General features: G+C 34.7%; 1 protein-coding gene, 1 long non-coding RNA gene and 2 pseudogenes across 2 annotated transcripts; 2 read left to right on the top strand and 2 right to left on the bottom strand.

Annotated features, from left to right (window-relative positions):
* Nucleotides 1-1,639: 1,639 nt before the first annotated feature.
* On the bottom strand, nt 1,640-3,102 carry LOC120204834. Its single transcript, XR_005523983.1, has 4 exons — nt 3,009-3,102; nt 2,779-2,924; nt 2,614-2,670; nt 1,640-2,053 (listed from the first exon to the last, which is right to left on the bottom strand). It is a non-coding gene; the product is annotated as an uncharacterized LOC120204834 (long non-coding RNA).
* Nucleotides 3,103-4,549: 1,447 nt separating this feature from the next.
* LOC120204802 lies at nt 4,550-5,410 on the bottom strand (annotated as a pseudogene).
* A 3,797-nt stretch (nt 5,411-9,207) lies between these two features.
* On the top strand, nt 9,208-10,990 carry LOC120204769 (TNF receptor-associated factor homolog 1b-like). The gene is made up of 3 exons (XM_039204791.1): nt 9,208-9,225; nt 9,336-9,540; nt 10,732-10,990. The coding sequence occupies exons 1-3, from the start codon at nt 9,208-9,210 to the stop codon at nt 10,854-10,856; spliced, it is 348 nt and encodes a 115-aa protein (XP_039060722.1). The 3' UTR covers nt 10,857-10,990.
* Nucleotides 10,991-11,078: 88 nt separating this feature from the next.
* On the top strand, nt 11,079-17,614 carry LOC120204826 (annotated as a pseudogene).
* Nucleotides 17,615-18,104: the final 490 nt, after the last annotated feature.

Raw genomic sequence — 18,104 nt, 5'->3', positions numbered from 1 at the left:
GGTTCGTGCTGTTATTTTTAACGTCTATGTAAATATATGCAGTATTAAAATCAACAATCAAATTATTTAATAAAATTTAGGGTAAAGCACACAAAGGTCCTCGACTATACGGTAATATTTATTGAGTCTATGAGTTTAGGGACGGTATGGGTCTGGTTTGGGTCAACCCGACCCTACCCGAAAATTTTACTTCCCCCACCCCAACAGAAAATTTTACATCCTCCACCTGACCCGAAACCGACCAAACTTTTTGAGATAAAACTATAACCCAACCCGACTCGAAATAAAATATTTATTAAAAATATAAAAAGAATATAAAAAGGATTATTATTATTATAATTTTCCATAAATATATAATGTAAAATTATATTTTTTTCAGGTCGGTCAGATATTTTTCACCCTAAATTTGAATCTAACCTGACTAGAATTTTTTTAAAAAAACCATGGGTTGGATTCGAATGGATCAGGTTGGGTTGGGTTGGAACCCGTCGGGTTCGAGTCCCATGCCCATCCATACCGATCCCTTGCCCATTCATACCGATCCCTTGACTATGTTGTTTTGTTGAATATCATCTATTCATTATGTTTCTAACTCATCCTTTTTTTTGTTAAAAACCTAACAATCGTCTGAGATATGAATCATATGATAGACATTTGAGATTATAAGATCAGATTTTATCATATCTCATTTAATAGGTTAACATACATCTCATATTGCCGTAAAAATTTTAACGGAAAAAGACGAATTTGAAACATAATTAATAGTCAAATAATCATTTTGTAATTTTGAATAATCAAGGAACTTAACAAAGCAACTTTATACAGTTGAAAGAACATTTTATAACTTCAAATAGTTAATGGACTCAATAAAACATTACTTTACGATCGAGAGATTATTTGTGTACTTTACCCTAAATAACCCTAAAATTTAAGACATTATCTTATCTTTTTTTATAGATGAGAGCTGCATATGTGGAAAATACAGTAAATAGAGCAATGCAAGAGGCCAGAAGGAAGCCTGTGGCAAGCTAGATGGGATGCCAGACGTTAAAATAAAATAAGATTCAAATTTTAGAGATGATATTAACCGACATCTTTGTTATGCTCAAATATGACCATATAAAAATAACCCTAAAATTTAAGACATTATCTTATCTTTTTTTATAGATGAGAGCTGCATATGTGGAAATACAGTAAATAGAGCAATGCAAGAGGCCAGAAGGAAGCCTGTGGCAAGCTAGATGCCAGACGTTAAAAAAATAAGATTAAATTTTAGAGATGATATTAACGACATCTTTGTTATGCTCAAATATGACCATATAAAAGATGTAAACGCTTTTTTTTGGTAAAAATTGTACCATGAGAACATGATTAAATCTGATAGTAAAATGTGATTTCAATGTGTTCCAAACTTACCTTAACGGTAAAAAATGGCATTTGCAGCAAGCTTTGAATTCCATTATTGACCAAAAATCGAGTTCGATTCATCTCATCAAGTCTAAAACTAGACGAAAAATAGAATTCAAACCCAAAACATTGTAAATGAAATAAACTGAATTGAGAGAATCATTCCACGTGAGTAGCCTATACATTACGCGATCCAGATAGTCCGATACCAGCAGTTATAAACAGCTATAGATATATGAAATAAAAGCCAATGAAATTACCAAACAAAAACATTGACATCTTCAACTGCAATAAAACTAGATGATGAAACGTCCAAAGCAAAGGGTAAAATTTTCATTACCAAAAGTGCAACAAAACAATGTCATACTAACCCCATACTGAGGATCCAAGCTGGAGGAAAGGTCTTCACTTCAGAGGAATGAACCTCGAAGAGTGAGTAGCACCGATACCGGTCTCGTGCTTAACAGGCTTGTATGAAATAGAGAACTCGGCAAGGTAATGACTAATCATTTCAGGCTTGATTTCCACTTGGTTGAAGTCTTGCCATTGTACACGCCAATGATGCTACCGATCATTTCGGGTACAATGATCATGTTTCGGAGGTGTTCTCACTGGTTCTGGCTTCTCACGGGTGGAGCCTCCCTTTCTGGTTAAAGATCAGAGCAAAGATGCAAGCATAATAGTTAACGGACAACACACACTAATGAGTTCTATGATATTCTCGAAAGGTGGATTTACAAGGAAATTCAGTAACAAACACAAAAGAACAGATGATCTTTTTCATACTAAAAAAACAGCTAAAGGACCTTAAAGCACTAACATCAGACATTACACTTAAACAACTGACAGCGAATCCGAGAGTCGGAAATTAAAAGGACAACGAACTAAGAAAAAAAAGTAAAAGGCGTGAGGAATGTGGATAGTTATCATCATTTATGAAAAATATGTTGAAAGCTTATTCTATTATGCGGATTCAAGGGTCGCATTCAGCACATAATTTCAAAACATAACCAATGGTTGCAACAAGCATAAACACTAGACTTTAACTTCAATCACTAGAAATAGCACAAAACAAATTTCCAAGTAAAATTTGACCATCTCCATCATGTTTAACACAAATATCTCAGCTCCCAACATCAAACTCTGGATCTAAAGGCATATGTGACGAAAATTGGAAAAGAAAGAGTGAAGATAAGATCAAATTACCGCCTTGCGAAGTTTCTTAATCAAGCCATGGGCTTTCTCTTGAGACCTCTCTGGAACCTACAATTCCACGACAAAAACAACAAATGAAAAAAATCCCATTTTATTTTTCAGTAAAAATAAGAATAAATCGTTAGGAAAAATGAATCTGTTTTTTTCGTTTATTACCTTCTGCGAGCACGTGCAGGGAAGAGCTTGACTAGCTCATCGGGGACATATCGAGGAGAGCATCCAAATCAACACCCCTGAAGCTGAACTTCTTGAATGTTCTTTTTGGGCACTCCGGCCGCCGCAACCTCCGTCTCCACATCCGCCTATCAGAATAAACCCATTTGCGCATCGTAAGATCGAAGAAGAAAAATAAAAAGAAGAAGAAGAGCGCGGAGGAACTAACTTACCATGGTCGAAAGGATTGATTTCTGAAGCTGTAGGCTTTAGGGTTTGTTTGGAGGAGGTGAAACTAGAGGAAGAAGTATTATAAGTTGTGTATATATATAGGGGCTGAACCCTAAATTAAGTGTAAACTTTTAGTTGGACTGGGCCTTAACATGGTTTAGATCTTGGTTAGATTTGTGGCAAATGGTAGCAATTATTAGGGATGATTATAGGTCGATTTGGATTTTATCTAATCGAATTTGATTCGAGTATAATTTCTCAATACGTGATCTTATTTGATTTGAATTTAGAAAATTGCATGATTTGAAATCTAAAATGACTTTTAAGGTAAAAACTTACATCTGATTTGATCCAACCTGATCCAATACAAATACAATACTTTGTTCCCACTAAATGTGTTTATTATTAACTTTTTAAAAGTCAAAATCTTTAAATTTTGACCATGATTATTTTAAATATTATAAACAATTGAATTTTATAAAATACTATATTTAAAAAGCTACATGATTTAAGATTTTTAAAATATATTTCTCATATTTTTATCAATAATAAGTTTTAAATAAGAATGAGTCAATGTTAAAAATTAACCCAAAAAAGAAAAAAAAAATAGACAGATTTAATTGAAAATATAATATGAAAATATTATAAAAATTATTTTAAATATATAAAGGATAATCATATTATTTTTTTTGAGTCTATCAAATCAAATATTTTTCATTTTTAACTCGAATCCGATTTTTTTTAAATGACCCTATATAAGGTTGGGTCGGGTCAAAATCCAACATATTCAAGCAAATATTCATCCTTAATTTTACTTGGGTTTAGACAGTGATGGATCTTGATAAAGCAATTTAGGATCAAATTAAAATGTAAGTAACTATTTCAAAGTAAATCAAAATCATTCTTCAGAGCTTATTGTCAGAATGATATACCTTAACTTGTTATACATATTCATTAACACTAATACAAAAATACACAAATACTTAATGCCCCTTCATGCAGGCAAACACTTTCTTTACCCTTTGTGTATAGGGCAATACAAGGATTCTAAAGCGTAAAATGCTCCTTGTGCCCCTAATTACACATGCTCTAAAACTCTCTTAATCCATCAAAGTTTCTCAATATACCAATATCTAACAATACCACCAGGAAGATTTTTATGATTCTAATCCTAGGATACAAAAGCACAGGTCTTTCAGAATCATCTTAAAGTTTCTGACTTTTAGAAATCCATGCAGCAGAAGCATAAACATTAGAGATCATACCAAAGATACATATCAGCAACAAGATTCAAACATCACCAGAAAACAAGAACATTGTAATTTAGACACTGATTACTACAACTCAAAGTGTTTGATACCTACCTCTAAGCCTAACCCACAGCAGCTTTGCCCTTCTCCTTTGCTCTACCATGTACTCCTGAACCCTCTCAGCTTTCTTCCTCATGCCTTCAATCATCTCCTCCGTTGCCTCGGTTATCTGCTTCGGCAATGAACCTCCAGGTAATGAACCACGCCCTTAATGTCGTCTCCAAATCCATCTACCCTTTCATCACAGCTCTCCTTAACCTTAGTTTTAGAACCTCTACCTTCTCTTCATCTTTTCCTACTTGAATTTCTTCGTTTTGCAATGGATTCAACTCCTCCACCTTATACCCTTCATCATTCTTACTTGAATTTCTTCGTTTGGCAATGGAATCAGCGTTTCCTCCTTATTCACCTCATCTACTTCTGTCAAAATTGTTTCTTTTTCCTCTAATTTTCTTTCCTGCTCGTTCTTTTCCTCCCCCGGGGGCGGCCTTTCCCTCGTTTTGCCACGGTTTCTTCATGAATTTCAGTATCCTTCGGAACATCTAGCCTGCAATTCAGGGAATCCGCATTCTTCCTACTCCTAGTAACCCTAACATTTTCTTTCTTTTCTATATCTAATTTCTCTAATTCTTTATTAAAACCATTTGTTTCGTTCTTCAAAGCCTTACCTCTCCTCGACGGATTCCTCCGATTCTCCGCTACCTCCTCTGCTCCACCTCCTCCGCCTTCGATTTTGATCAAGATCGACGCAGTCTTCCCAGCTTCACCGTATCGCCGTCTTTGAGATCAAATGGAGTATCGGCGGGGAGTAAATCGGAATTAAGAGTCGTGCCGTTAGAGGATCCGAGATCTCGAAGGATCCATTTACCAGAACCGGATTCGATTGTGAGGTGCTTAGAAGAAATGCCGGCATCTTTGATCGGAAGGTTGTTGCCACGCACGACCCGCCCGATACGGATGGTGGACCCGGGTTCGTACATGATAGTTTCGCCTTTTCGTGGACCCTGAACCATCACTAGAGTAATCGGCGGGGGATCCATTCTTCAGGCTCCGGTCAGAGAAAGAGTGTTAAGCCAAATCCTTTTGAAAGAATTTGAATTGGTTTAAATCAGTCGGCTTTTTTTCCCTTTCCCTCTCATATTTATCATCTATCCATTTATCCGGGTTGGAGATGGTAACGGGTCGGGTCGTTTATCAATATGATCTGACTCAAAAAATATGTATCATCCTCTTAAATTTGATCCAATTCAAAAATTATATATCCTCCACCCGACTCGACCTGATGAATAAAATATATATCTTCCACTTGATTCTGAATTAACTCGAATTTTTAGAGTCTAAATTCGAGCTAACCCAATCTGGTTTAAAATAAAAACTTAATTAAAATAATAATAATTTTTTTGAGGATATTATTTAATTATCTTGGGTTGAGTCGGAGTTTTTTGCACCTTCCATCCAAATCCGACTGGGCCCGACCTCAATTCATTAAGAAACCCGAGCCAACATGACTCAAACTCAATTTTTTTTTTTAAAAAAATCTAACCCTATCAAATAAGTCGAGTCAAAATCTATCAATTTCGAATTAAATTATCATCGATGTGGACCGGTTGAGACAATAGTTTAAGGTGCAAGTTAAAAAGGTTAAATTATAATATTTTGTCCACATACTCTACCGAAATTGGGATTTAAGTTTCTTTACTTTAATTTATATAAATTGGTCTTTCGAATTTTATGCTTTAGTCTAAATTTCTTTAGTTTAAGGTGCAAGTTAAAAGGTTAAATTATAATATTTAAGTTTCTTAATTTAATTTTATATAAATTGGGATTTAAATTATCATTGTATGGGTTTTTAGGATATTTTATATTTAAATCCATTATATCCTAAATATTATATTAAGAGTCGATTGGTCTAGTTGGATAAGGAATTAAATCCCTTAAACAAAATTAGAAATTCTAATCCTGATGTTTGCGAATAAAATAAACTTAAACAATATTAAATTACTTACCAATTGAACCAATTGATTTTATATTTCTATTTTAATTTAATCTTTTAGCGCATCTTTTTACCACCACTAGTTTGAAGGTGCGTCCTATAAGATATACTTTTTAAAGTTAGTTGTTATGACGGAAACTCTCACGTGCGACAGATTTAATATACGGTTCATGAAAGATGATATTGATTTTATTATTATTTTTTTAACAAAATCGGTAAAAAATTACCCGAAATATTATTATTTTTACCGATTTTGTTATTATTGGGCGCTTTATTGGTTTCGTTAACATATCCGGTAAAATGTTATCGGTTTTGTTATTTTTTCTACTGATTTTGTTATTATTGGACAATTTACCAGAAATATTAAAAAATATTGGTGTTTTAAATAGAAATAATAATGGTTTAGATAAATTTTTACTGATTTTATTAAAAAATAATAATAAAATTAATAACGTCTTTTCTTAACCATATATTAAGACTGCACGGTAAAACTTGCTATGACACAGCTTCTAAAAATGTGTGACGTGACGCGTCTTTGTTAATATGCATAAAAAAAAATTTTTTTTTGTTATAAACACCACCTATCATCTGTCTAATTACATTACATGTAATTACAACTAATTCAAGACTATTCAACCACACCTTAAGTGTTTAATGTATGCAAGCAATTATCAATTTCATGCGATTTATGTCCAGTTCAGTTGGTAGAGCATAAGTCTCTTAACTTTGGGATCGTGGGATCGAGTCTCACGGTGGACAATTCATAATTCGGAAGTCTTTTACGAAAGCTGCTATCAACCTGGTGTTGGGGGCAGCTTACAATCTTACCACCCTTTATCCAATTACATACGGGAATAAGGGTAAGTTAGTTTTTTTTATGCGATTTATCCAACGAATCGTCTTATACAAACGAACAGAGGAACCAGACATCGGAAATGCAACCAACTATGAATTCATGTAAAATAGTAGACCAAAAAGAAAACCAAATTTAAAAAACTGCACCGAAAATCTACAAACACCGATAGTCATAATACCCTTTATCAAAAAGCGCCAAGAGAAACATTACTATTAAACTAAGTTAAAACTAACAATGAAAAACTACTAAAATAAATAACGAACAAAAAAGGAAGTAAAAGGATAAGGAGGTGGCCGTGAAACAGTATTTTAAAATTGGATCAGACCGATCGGTTCAATCAGAAACCATGCCGTGAAAACCACCACCGTTGCTTTAAAATAAGACTTTGGAAAATCGCCTGCTGCAAAAAGTTAACCGCTGCAGAGAAAACTTTGAGAGTGGGAAGTAGGAGTTAGAATGATTAAACATAACAACTAAAATTTAGATGAATATAAATGATAGTTTTAATTTATAAGTTATAAGTATTGCTTTTAAACATAATAACTAAATTTTAGTTTGAACATTTGATTTAATAAAGATGAATTTGATATTATTTATTATGTTTGACGCTTAATCAAATAGTTGAGCCTTTAAAACATATACTACTACTTGTAATCACTGTTAATAAAAAAATTGTGTTTATATTAGATTTTAGGGTAATTACGTATTTATTTCTTAAACTATCAGTTTTGGTTTGTTTTAGTACCTAAATTTTCAATTGTTTTTAAAACTTAACGTTAAGTTATTAACGAGGGTACTAGTTTCTAAACTTTTATTTTTTTTAAAATTACACCTAAAGCTTAGTTTTGTTTTGTGTTAGTATCCTCGTTAATAACTTAACGTTAAGTTTAGAAAACAATTGAAAGTTTATGTACTAAAACTGATAGTTTAGATATTAAACATGTTCAATTTTTAACGATGAGATACTAAAATGAAACAAAAACGAAATGTTAGGTATGATTTTTGAAAAATTGAAAGTTTAGGTACTAAAGCATACCAAAACTGATAGTTTAGATACTAAACACGTGATTTACCCTAAATTTAATTTTTTTATTAATATGATTTAAGTACAAAATAATATATGTTCAAAGATATCGATCATTTAACATTAAACACTCAAACTCTTGATATTTATGATGATCAAATTTGATACCTCAAAAAATAATAATAATTCCTTTTATCACCGGTTGTTTATAATTTAAATTATTCTATATTCGAATTGTTGTGATGAAATTAGATTAACTCTTAATTGGGTTGGGTTTTGAAATTAGGTTAGAATTATTAGGTTTACAATTTGAGGAGGGTTCGAACACAATATAGGTAGACAAAAAGGGTGTTAATGACGAAATGTTAAAAATAAGAAAAAACAAAAGTAAGTCAGCGTTCTCTCTTTCTTTGCTCTGTTCTCCCTTTTGCTGTTTTTCTTTGTATCTAATTCGTTCTCTCACTAGAGTTGCCATAGTCTCTATTTCAACCGAAAGGAACATCTCGTTTGATTCTTTTACATTGCCAGGTTCGGTTTCACCATTCGATCTTCACGCTGTCGTCTGAGTCATTTTAGACTTTCTTTAATCTGTTGAGGATTTTTTTGGGTTTGATTTTGACCTTTTTTGGGGGGGGGGGGTTTCAATTTGATGGTTTTTTTTTTAAATTTAAGGTGGTTAATTTGGTCTTAATTAGATAGTTTTTATCAATTTGGGTATTGTGTGCTGATTCATAAGATTCCGTTTGATGTATTTTTGAGATAAAATTATTGATTTTATTAGGATATTTCATCTGGGTTTGATTGATTTTGGTAGTTAGTTTGTCTAAGTGTAGTCGTCTAATTTGGCTAATTAGATTAGTTATATACGTGTGGATAGAATACGAACGCTTGTATCAATTGGTTTTCTGGTAATTCTGGTAATCTTAATTGTAAGTAGACGTGGATGTTTTGATATAATTGTAGTTTCACTTTTATTTTAGGATGATATCGTTAAAAATGGGTGAGAGCATTGACCTACATGGAAATGGTGTTTCCAGTAATGATAAAAAATAAAAAAGGAAATGATGTTTCTTATGATTTTGTATTTCTAACCGAGGTTCAAGATTTACTAACTTTGACTGGGTTCTTATGTTTTGGAATGTGTAGCGAGTGGCATTTCAAGGAGTGTGGGAAGGGGTTTTAAAGGACCAAAATGGCTGGGATTTCAGTGAGGAGTCTGGAGTGGGAAAGTCTTCGGAGTGGAGTTCGAGATCAGGGGAAATGTTGGTAGAGTGGCGGTCTTCTGAGCAGGTCGAAAATGAAACACCTTCGATGTCACCGCCTTACTGGGACCTGATGATGGGTGGTGGTGGTATGCTTTGGATCCTTTTCAGTTAGGTGAATGCTCTTACTCTTTTGAGGTTAGCTTGGTTATAGGTTAGCAGTTTAGGGTTTGTCTAGAGAAGATGGCCTTAAGATTAGTCATTGTGGTGTTTATATTGTTAGGGGTATTTCTTTCTAGTTGGGTGTCTGTGTTTTATGAGAGTGTTTATCTGGATGTATCTTATGTAATTTATTTGTTTAATGAAATCATAAGGCACTCTTTTCCTCCTTCCACTGATTAAGGAGCTTTCCTACAAGCTCCATTAATCAAGAAGGGGTTTTAACAGGCCTTCAATTCTTATAAAAACATGTGTTTTATGCTATATGTTATTATCAGTTCTTATAAAGTTATTGAAACTCTTAGATTGAAACTTCTATATTTCGAGCAAATTTAAATCTTGGGATGTGGTTAAAATGGCTTGCATTCAATATGGATGGTCCTTTGCATACTGTTTGTCTGCATTCTAATGCTCTTACTTAAATCATAGTTTCGATTGGTGTATTAGATCCTGAAGCATGTACTTTACCATATGGTTTTGACTTGTTTATTGTCGTTTCCATGTGAGGTTATGTTTTCAAGCTCTAACCTCTCGACGATGGTTGGTTATAGAAGTTAGGTACTGAATCCCGGGTCTCATGACACGCCATTCGTCACCTCTTAAAAGATAGATTGAAAGATATTTATCTGACCACTCGCTTTTTTTTCTTTTCCTCTAATTTTATCTCCGATAGCGTTAGATATTCAAATTGACAAGATGGAAGAAAGGAGACAAGATGGAAGAAAAGGAGGGGTTTGAATTTTTTCCACCTGGACTTATAAATTGAAGGACTAATGATATCATTCGAGCAATTGGCTCTTAGGGCTAATACATTATTTACTTGATTTTCTTTGCTTTATATTTTTGTTTCTTTTAAATGTCATCTAGAGTTCTAGGAGGTGCTATTGACTAGAAATGTTTCTTCCTGATGCATAATACATAAAGAAGTATTGTGCTTGTTCAGGGCTTCTTGATTGTACTAAAAGCTCAGATTAAACTCTGTATGAATATTAAAAGACATATTTTTAACCAGTTTATTTTGTATTGTCATTTTTAGTATGAACTCTTTTGGAATATATTATTGTTTTCTTCCTTCCTTTGTATGATCAAAACTAATAAAGCTGTGTACACTTCTTCTATAGGGCCGAAACCTCATGATTTATATGGAAAGTATACATGGAAGATAGAGAAATTTTCACAGATAATAAAGAGAATCGCAGCAATGTGTTTGAAGTCGGTGGCTACAAGTGGTACAGGTTTCAAATAATTTGAATGTTATGTTTCTACTTTGTTCTCTAATTCATAATTGTCATTCTGGAATTCCTAGTCTTTGACATCATATTGGAATTTAATGTGGGTTGTATGCACAAATATATAAATCTTGTAAGCTTAATATGCTTCATAAAACCACGTCTCTTTCAAATTGTCTAGTTTTATTATGAGCCGTTTCCATGGTTTACAGGTACATTTAATTTATCCCAAGGCTGTGATGTTTGCAATCATCTCTCGCTGTTTCTCTGTGTTGCTAATCAAGACAAACTGCTTCCAGGTTTGATGTTTTCCATAAACTACACAATGGATATATCATCATTACTCTTCTCTTAAGTTGTACTTAATAGAGTTCCTTGCTTCTATTGCGTGACAGGTTGGAATCATTTTGCGCAGTTTACAATAGCTGTCATGAATAAAGATCCAAAGAAATCAAAATATTTCGGGTTGGTTGGCTCAATTTAGTTTAACAGCTCTAGTAGAAATTGTGAGCTATGAGTAACTGCATTGGATTGCAGATACTTTACATCGATTCGGAAGAAGGAGCATGATTGGGGATGGAAAAAGTTATGGAGCTGTCAAGTTATGATGGTTTCATAGAATCTGACACACTTATCATAAAAGCTCAAGTTCAAGTCATCAAGTAATCTGTAATTTACGACTATGTTGCTTCGACCCCACTTTTCTTGGAATACCTCCGTCAGGAACTAGTATTGACACATTCATACATTGATATGGCCTCCAAATGCATGGAAATTTTTTAAAATTAAACATACCCACATCAGACATACCTATATCTGAATTCTGACACTCATACCCAAGTTTGAGTAGCATAGATTTATGATAAGCAAACTTCCATAGATAGTGCTTCATACAATGCTTTCATGAGTCATGACTATTCCTTTCATACTGTTATTAGATAACCTTTATGGTTATAGTTAAGTAAGTTCGTCCAATTATCTTTGGCCCTTTATACAAGTAGTACCATCACATATATAAACTTTAGCTTGGTAACACAATCAATCCCAGTTTAGCAAATTTAAGATTCAGGGTGGAACTGTACATTGATAATTGTTTGAATCTGCCTTTTTATTATATCTATGATAAAGTTGGCTTAGTAATGAGGTCATTATGTTAAAAAAGGTCCCATGCATGTAGTTGTTTCCTTATTTTGGGATTATGGCCTTGGGATATTACCACCAACTTGATGTGTTGTGTTATTGTTTACACATGACTTGGTTTTCCCCTTGATGATCAGATTTAATATTTTCTTTTGGATGTAGGGAGAAAACAGACCGTCCTTTCCGTTGCCTTGATTGTCAGTATCAGAGAGAGCTTGTCAGAGTATATTTGACTAATGTAGAGCAAATATGTCGCCATTTTTTGGATGAGAGACGGCAAATGCTAGGGAAGTTGATAGAGGACAAAGCTAGGTGGTCAAGGTAAAAGTTTTACACTTTGTACTTTTAATGACATATTACTCATGTATAAAACTGAGTACAATTTTGACTGTTTTTAGAACATATGTTTGAATGCTTTCCTTTTACAGGGTTTTCTAATGAATTGGTTACTTCCTATTCTATTGCCAGATTTTCTGCTTAATTTTTCATCTTTGTTCTTTAGGCATCAAATTCCTTGTTGCCTTGACATTATGTATTAAAGTGATCTCAATTAGTTTTGACTTAATGATTTTTCTTTTGTGCGCTTCGTCATGTTTTAATGGCATATTTTTGGCGATTTTGTTTCTCATTGGATTATCACATGATTTCTTTTTGTTGCCTTTTTTTTCTGCAACTAATTGCTGCAATTGTTGCAGCTTCTGTGCTTTTTGGTTGGCGATTGACCATAATGCCCGGCATCGAATGTCCAGGGAGAAAACTGATGTCATTTTGAAAGTTGTTGTGAAGCACTTTTTTATAGAGAAAGATGTAACATCTACGTTGGTAATGGATTCACTTTATAGTGGGCTAAAGGCTCTAGAAGCCCAGAGCAAGAGCAAGAAAGCAAAGTCAAAATTATTGGATGCTGAAGAAATGCCAGCTCCAATTGTTCATGTGGAAAATGATATGTTTTTGTTAGTGGATGATGTGCTATTACTCCTAGAAAGGGCTTCTTTGGAACCACTACCTCCAAAAGATGAGAAAGGCCCTCAGAACCGAACCAAGGTAAGTTTTTGTATTGATTGTATTTGTAGGTTATAATGAGTAAGAACATTACATGGTTCCATTTTAAAATTATTATAGATTGGTGAAATATTTAGTGAATATTTTTATTTCTATTTCACGTATGTGATTTCTCTCTTGGTTTCGATTCGAATTGATGCTTCTATTTCCGTAGAAGTTAATGCTGTTCATGTGTACTTCTCGGGGAAAGATGTTTCAAGCCTCTGACTGGCATATTTATTTTTGTTTTTCTTTTTACAGTTACAATAAGCAAAGTATTTATCTGCAGAGGAATTTGTTTTTTTTTCAGTATGAAAATGGTATTTCAGGTTTTCCCTCATCCAGTCATTTCATTTCATGTAGGATGGAAATTCTGGAGAGGATCACAACAGGATTTAATTGAGCGTGATGAACGGTGTCTTACGGAATTAGGTCGCAGGACAGTGGAAATATTTGTTCTTGCTCATATTTTCAGGTACCATACGTCTTTTACTTTGCATTCAGCTAATACTGGCATGTTTCCTTATAACTAGGATTGACACACGTGATGATTCATGCGTAAGGAATTGATGATTCACACATATTTGGTGAGAGCTGCAGTACAGCTTCAGTGGATGCATTTCTCTTCTATTTTTTCCAAGACAATTTTTTTCTGGAATTGCAAATTTTAAATGTTTTCTTCAATATAGAAGGTTTAATGTTCATGATTTTGTTACCTTAAGAAAAAAAATACGATTAAATACTTGAATTTGTGTTCTGTCAATTAAGTTTCTCAGGTGGCTAATATTGCCACATAAATGCTGACATGGGCCTGGCCAACCAAAGGTAAGTGGTCATGTGTCAAAGTTAATGCTATATCAGCAATTTATATTTTAATTTGTAAAATAAAATACAAAATTTAAATGAAAAATTTAATAGAAAAAACATATCTGGAAAAATGGAAGAGAAGGAAGAGAGATAAAGGAATAAGAGAAAGAGGAAGGATTAGCTGGCAGTCTGGATACAGGCGAGTGCGATCATGGCAGGGAAGGAAAGAAAACCAAAAATATATATTATTTACTATTTTAAGGTTAGGGTATAAATTTCTAATTTACCTATGCGTAAAAGTTACCACGAGTCATGTTTTATTGGTAAAAGATGACATTCCATTAAACTCTAGTACTATAGTTTTGGTACCTAATTGTACTTTTTTTCTATGTAGGCAGCAATTCATGAAAAGGGGTGTGATCAAGGGACAATTATATTAACCCATAATAGAAACTAACATGCAGTTTTCTTATGAAATCAATACTATAACTTATTCACCGGGACTTGGAATCTGGTATCGTGTTGCAGAAGACATCCCATGTCTGCATGGTGTGCCCGACCACCATGAAAACTCTATCCAGGATGGTGACTGCACTAGTACAAAAGTATTTTATCTTTCAATGGGAGAAGGCAATATATATCTTATAAAATTACTGGCTAACTCTAGGAATAGGACATTGTCTTATTTTCTGATGTTTTATGTGCACAAATCTAGATGGTGGTGCAGTTGATCATGATTTTATATAAACCTTTTCTTTTGGCGAGCTTAATGGGAAAAATGTAAACTTAATTTTCTCGTAGTGATTCGAACTTCTGTTCTGCAAAATCCAAGAAGTACTTGTGGATAATTCTGATGCTTCTTTATTTCTACCTGTATATGCTCTATTTTTGGCATATACAGCAACAATATAGAAGTTGCCTATCAGGAGGCTATTGCTTTGAAAAGGCAAGAAGAACTCATCCGTGAAGAAGCTGCATGGCTTGCTGAAAGTGAGCAGAAGGCTAAACACGGCGCATCCGAGAAGGAGAAAAAGTCAAAGAAAAAACAGGTATAATCCTTTTTGTCATCATATTTATTTTGTCTTTTTGGGGCATGTTGAAGCAGACGTCAGAATAAACACTATCCTTTGACCACCTGAGCCGAACAAAATGATAAAACCTGGTTGACATTTTCCAGATCTATTTTTATTCAATTTTTACCTTTTCTGGGTGATTTCCAGAATGATCCTCTAATTTACTTTTGGAAGCAATTTCAAGCGTATGTTTTTGTGTGTGTGTGTGTTTCCCCTTCATTAGAGTGGAGACAAATTTGTGAAGCTTTTTTTTCGTTCTGAATGCATCACAATTTCTCCTATGGTTACATGCAGGCTAAGCAAAAGAGAAATAATCGAAAAAGCAAAGATAAGGGAAGGGAGGAGAAGGCTATTGTGGCAGGACAGGAAAAGCACCAAGAAGTGCCTGATGATGAAAAGGAGGCCCCTATGATGGTGGAGCAGCCAGTGCCTGAAAAACCTGATGTTCTGGGCGATGTTTCTGATGTTTCCGACTCAGTTGATGGTGCCACTGAGGTTCTTCAGTCTGACTCAGAAGACAAAGATTCTAGTCCTGTTAATCGTGATACAGATACATCAGAAATTCATCTACCCACAGAATCCGGTGGCAGTGGCAGAAGTGGACTGTCATGTGTACAAAATGTAGTAACTGGTAAGAGGCGCCCATCTCTGACGGATGATAGTTCATCAACATGTTTAACAGACTCGGTACCATTAGTGGTAATGAATGGGCCCTATAAAGGGAACTCATCTTCAAACAACCACAATAAGAAATCACCTAGCAGGTAAAGTATTGTTTAGGTTTATTTCCATGCCTAAAAATGATTAGACAAGGTAAATTATCTTATCTGGCTTAAATTTGTAGAGGAAAGAACCAGCGAAGTAAAACATCAGTTGACGGCAATAATCAGATTACAGAATCTGGTAATCAGTCTTGTCCTGCATTAGATGTTGGGGAGCAGAATGAAGTTTCTGAAAGTATTCAGGCCAGTGAATCCGAGTCTGAGGCTGCTGTTCCTTCATTGTCGGATCAGACAAAGTGGGTTAAGCAGGATAATGTTAAGAAGGTGGTGCATTCATATATTCGTGTTCTCATTAAGCTGTTGGCTTTCTTGTTACAATTATTCGACTTTTCCAACATTATGTGGTACATGATTGACATTTATCTTTTCAATGTAATAGGAAGTTGTTTTGCTACAAAAGAAACCGAGCATCCCAGATGCGGTTGATTTAGAAAGATCTAAAGAGAAGACTGCTACTAAACCATCCTCTCCACGAAGCCCTCCCAGAAATCCGCCACCTTCTGCTCAGTTCAGGTCTGAATCCAGGAGTACTAGCAGTGTAGGTTCTATTCCAGTTAGGAAGATAACGTCAACCAGCCTGCAACAGAGTGATCAACCTGTATCTTCGACTACATTCCAAATGAATGGTACGTTAAAATCTGAGACCCAGAAGGCTGCAACATTGAGACTGACTGAAATACCTATAACCCCACAGGAGTCTGAAATGCCAAGGCAGCTGAGTGCTCTAATTCCTGGTCCTAGGCCAACTGCTCCTGTTGTTTCTATGGGTCCAACATCTCCTTTTCAATCTCGTTCAGCTAGTGCAACTGTCTCTTTAGGTCCTGAGCCATCATCGGCTACTAGTTATGTTCCTCAATCTTACAGAAATGCCATGATTGGTAATTACGTGGCTTCTAGTTCATCTGGTTTTACTCATCTGATCTCCCCGAGATCGGTAGTCAACACATTGCCGGTATACTTGCAACCACCTGCCTTGGGATCTGCACCGATTTATATACCCCAGAGCTCCAAAAGGATGGAGCCGAATTCTGTACAATCAGGCTTTCCTTTTGGCATGGTAGATCAGGATATCCTGTTGAATGCTCCCCAGTGGATGGAGAATTCTCAAAGGAATGGCAATAGAAATATGCACTCTGATCCTTCTCCATTGCATAGTGAGATCCGAAAAATTGATTTGTTTAAGTCCATGTGTAATGGATCCCGGGAACACTTCTCGAATGAGTTTCCGGCTTATACATCTGGACGTCAGACCCAAGGTGTATTGGCAGATGAGTTTCCCCATCTTGACATAATCAACGATTTACTTGACGATGAACACCATGTTGGGAGCACTAAGAGGGCAGGAACAGGCTTCCATGCTCTTGACAATGGGTCACACTTACTAACCCGCCATGTTTCTTTTCCATCCAATTCGGGCATGTCGGGTGAGATGGGAACCTCGTGTGGCTCGTGTAGGTTTGAGCGACCACAAAGTTACCATGTTGATGGGTTACAACGAAGTTTCAGTGGTTCATCGGGCAACCGTTTCAATACACTGAGAGAGTATACTCCACAGTCGAACCACCAACCTTATTCCAATGGACAACTCGATGGATCGGTCCAAACTCAACGGCCAATGACTTCTTCCGATCTATCTCTACTTCAGATAAGGAATGCAGATGGTGATGGTTACCCGTACTATTCAAATCTATCATGTGGCGTCAACGGGTATACGGCGGTATTCCGGCCTTCAAATGGACACTGAAAAAGGTAATCAATCCACCGGCAAGTTCGATGGTTACGTATCCGATGTAATAATGTGCGAGCTGGGTCTTAGAGTTGGAGCGAGTTTGTGTAATATTTTCATAAGAAAAAAACATTGTGTAGAGAGTTATTGCTCTCATTGCATCAATCATTTCTAGTTATATTATAAATGAAGCATTTAATTTTCAATGTTTGAATTTTCTACTTTTTTTTCAATTATTCAATTTTCAGTTATTATTCTGAAGAATTTTTATCCTTCATTAAGACCAAAATGCTCTTAACTAATGATTTTTATTTATAGAGGGATCCACTAAATTAAAATGTTGGAGTCAAAATGTTCTAAAAGGAGAATATGGGTCAAAATGATTATTTTAATAAATGTTGAGGACTACTTTTAGTATCATGCCTTTAAAAAACTAACGTAGCCTCAATTTCTCTTAAAATAACATAATCAAATATCAATGACTTAATCCCACATGAAAGCAAAATCCTTGATATCCAAGTTTAAGCACCCACCTTTCCTCCATCTTTCTTAAGACCCCATTCAATCTTTTTTTTTCCCTTTTAAAATTCAATTAATAAAATAAACCATGGATTCAACAGTCAAAATCTCTCAACAAATAAGCAAGAGAACAATTTTTCTTTGTCTTATGCATGCATGCATGTATGCATGTATGTA

Source organism: Hibiscus syriacus, unplaced genomic scaffold, assembly GCF_006381635.1.
Source record: "Hibiscus syriacus cultivar Baekdansim isolate YM2019G1 unplaced genomic scaffold, ASM638163v2 tig00011718_pilon, whole genome shotgun sequence".
Taxonomy (NCBI): Eukaryota; Viridiplantae; Streptophyta; class Magnoliopsida; order Malvales; family Malvaceae; genus Hibiscus; species Hibiscus syriacus.
The sequence above is the reverse complement of the archived record's forward strand: the minus strand, read 5'-3'. Positions and strand labels throughout refer to the sequence as shown.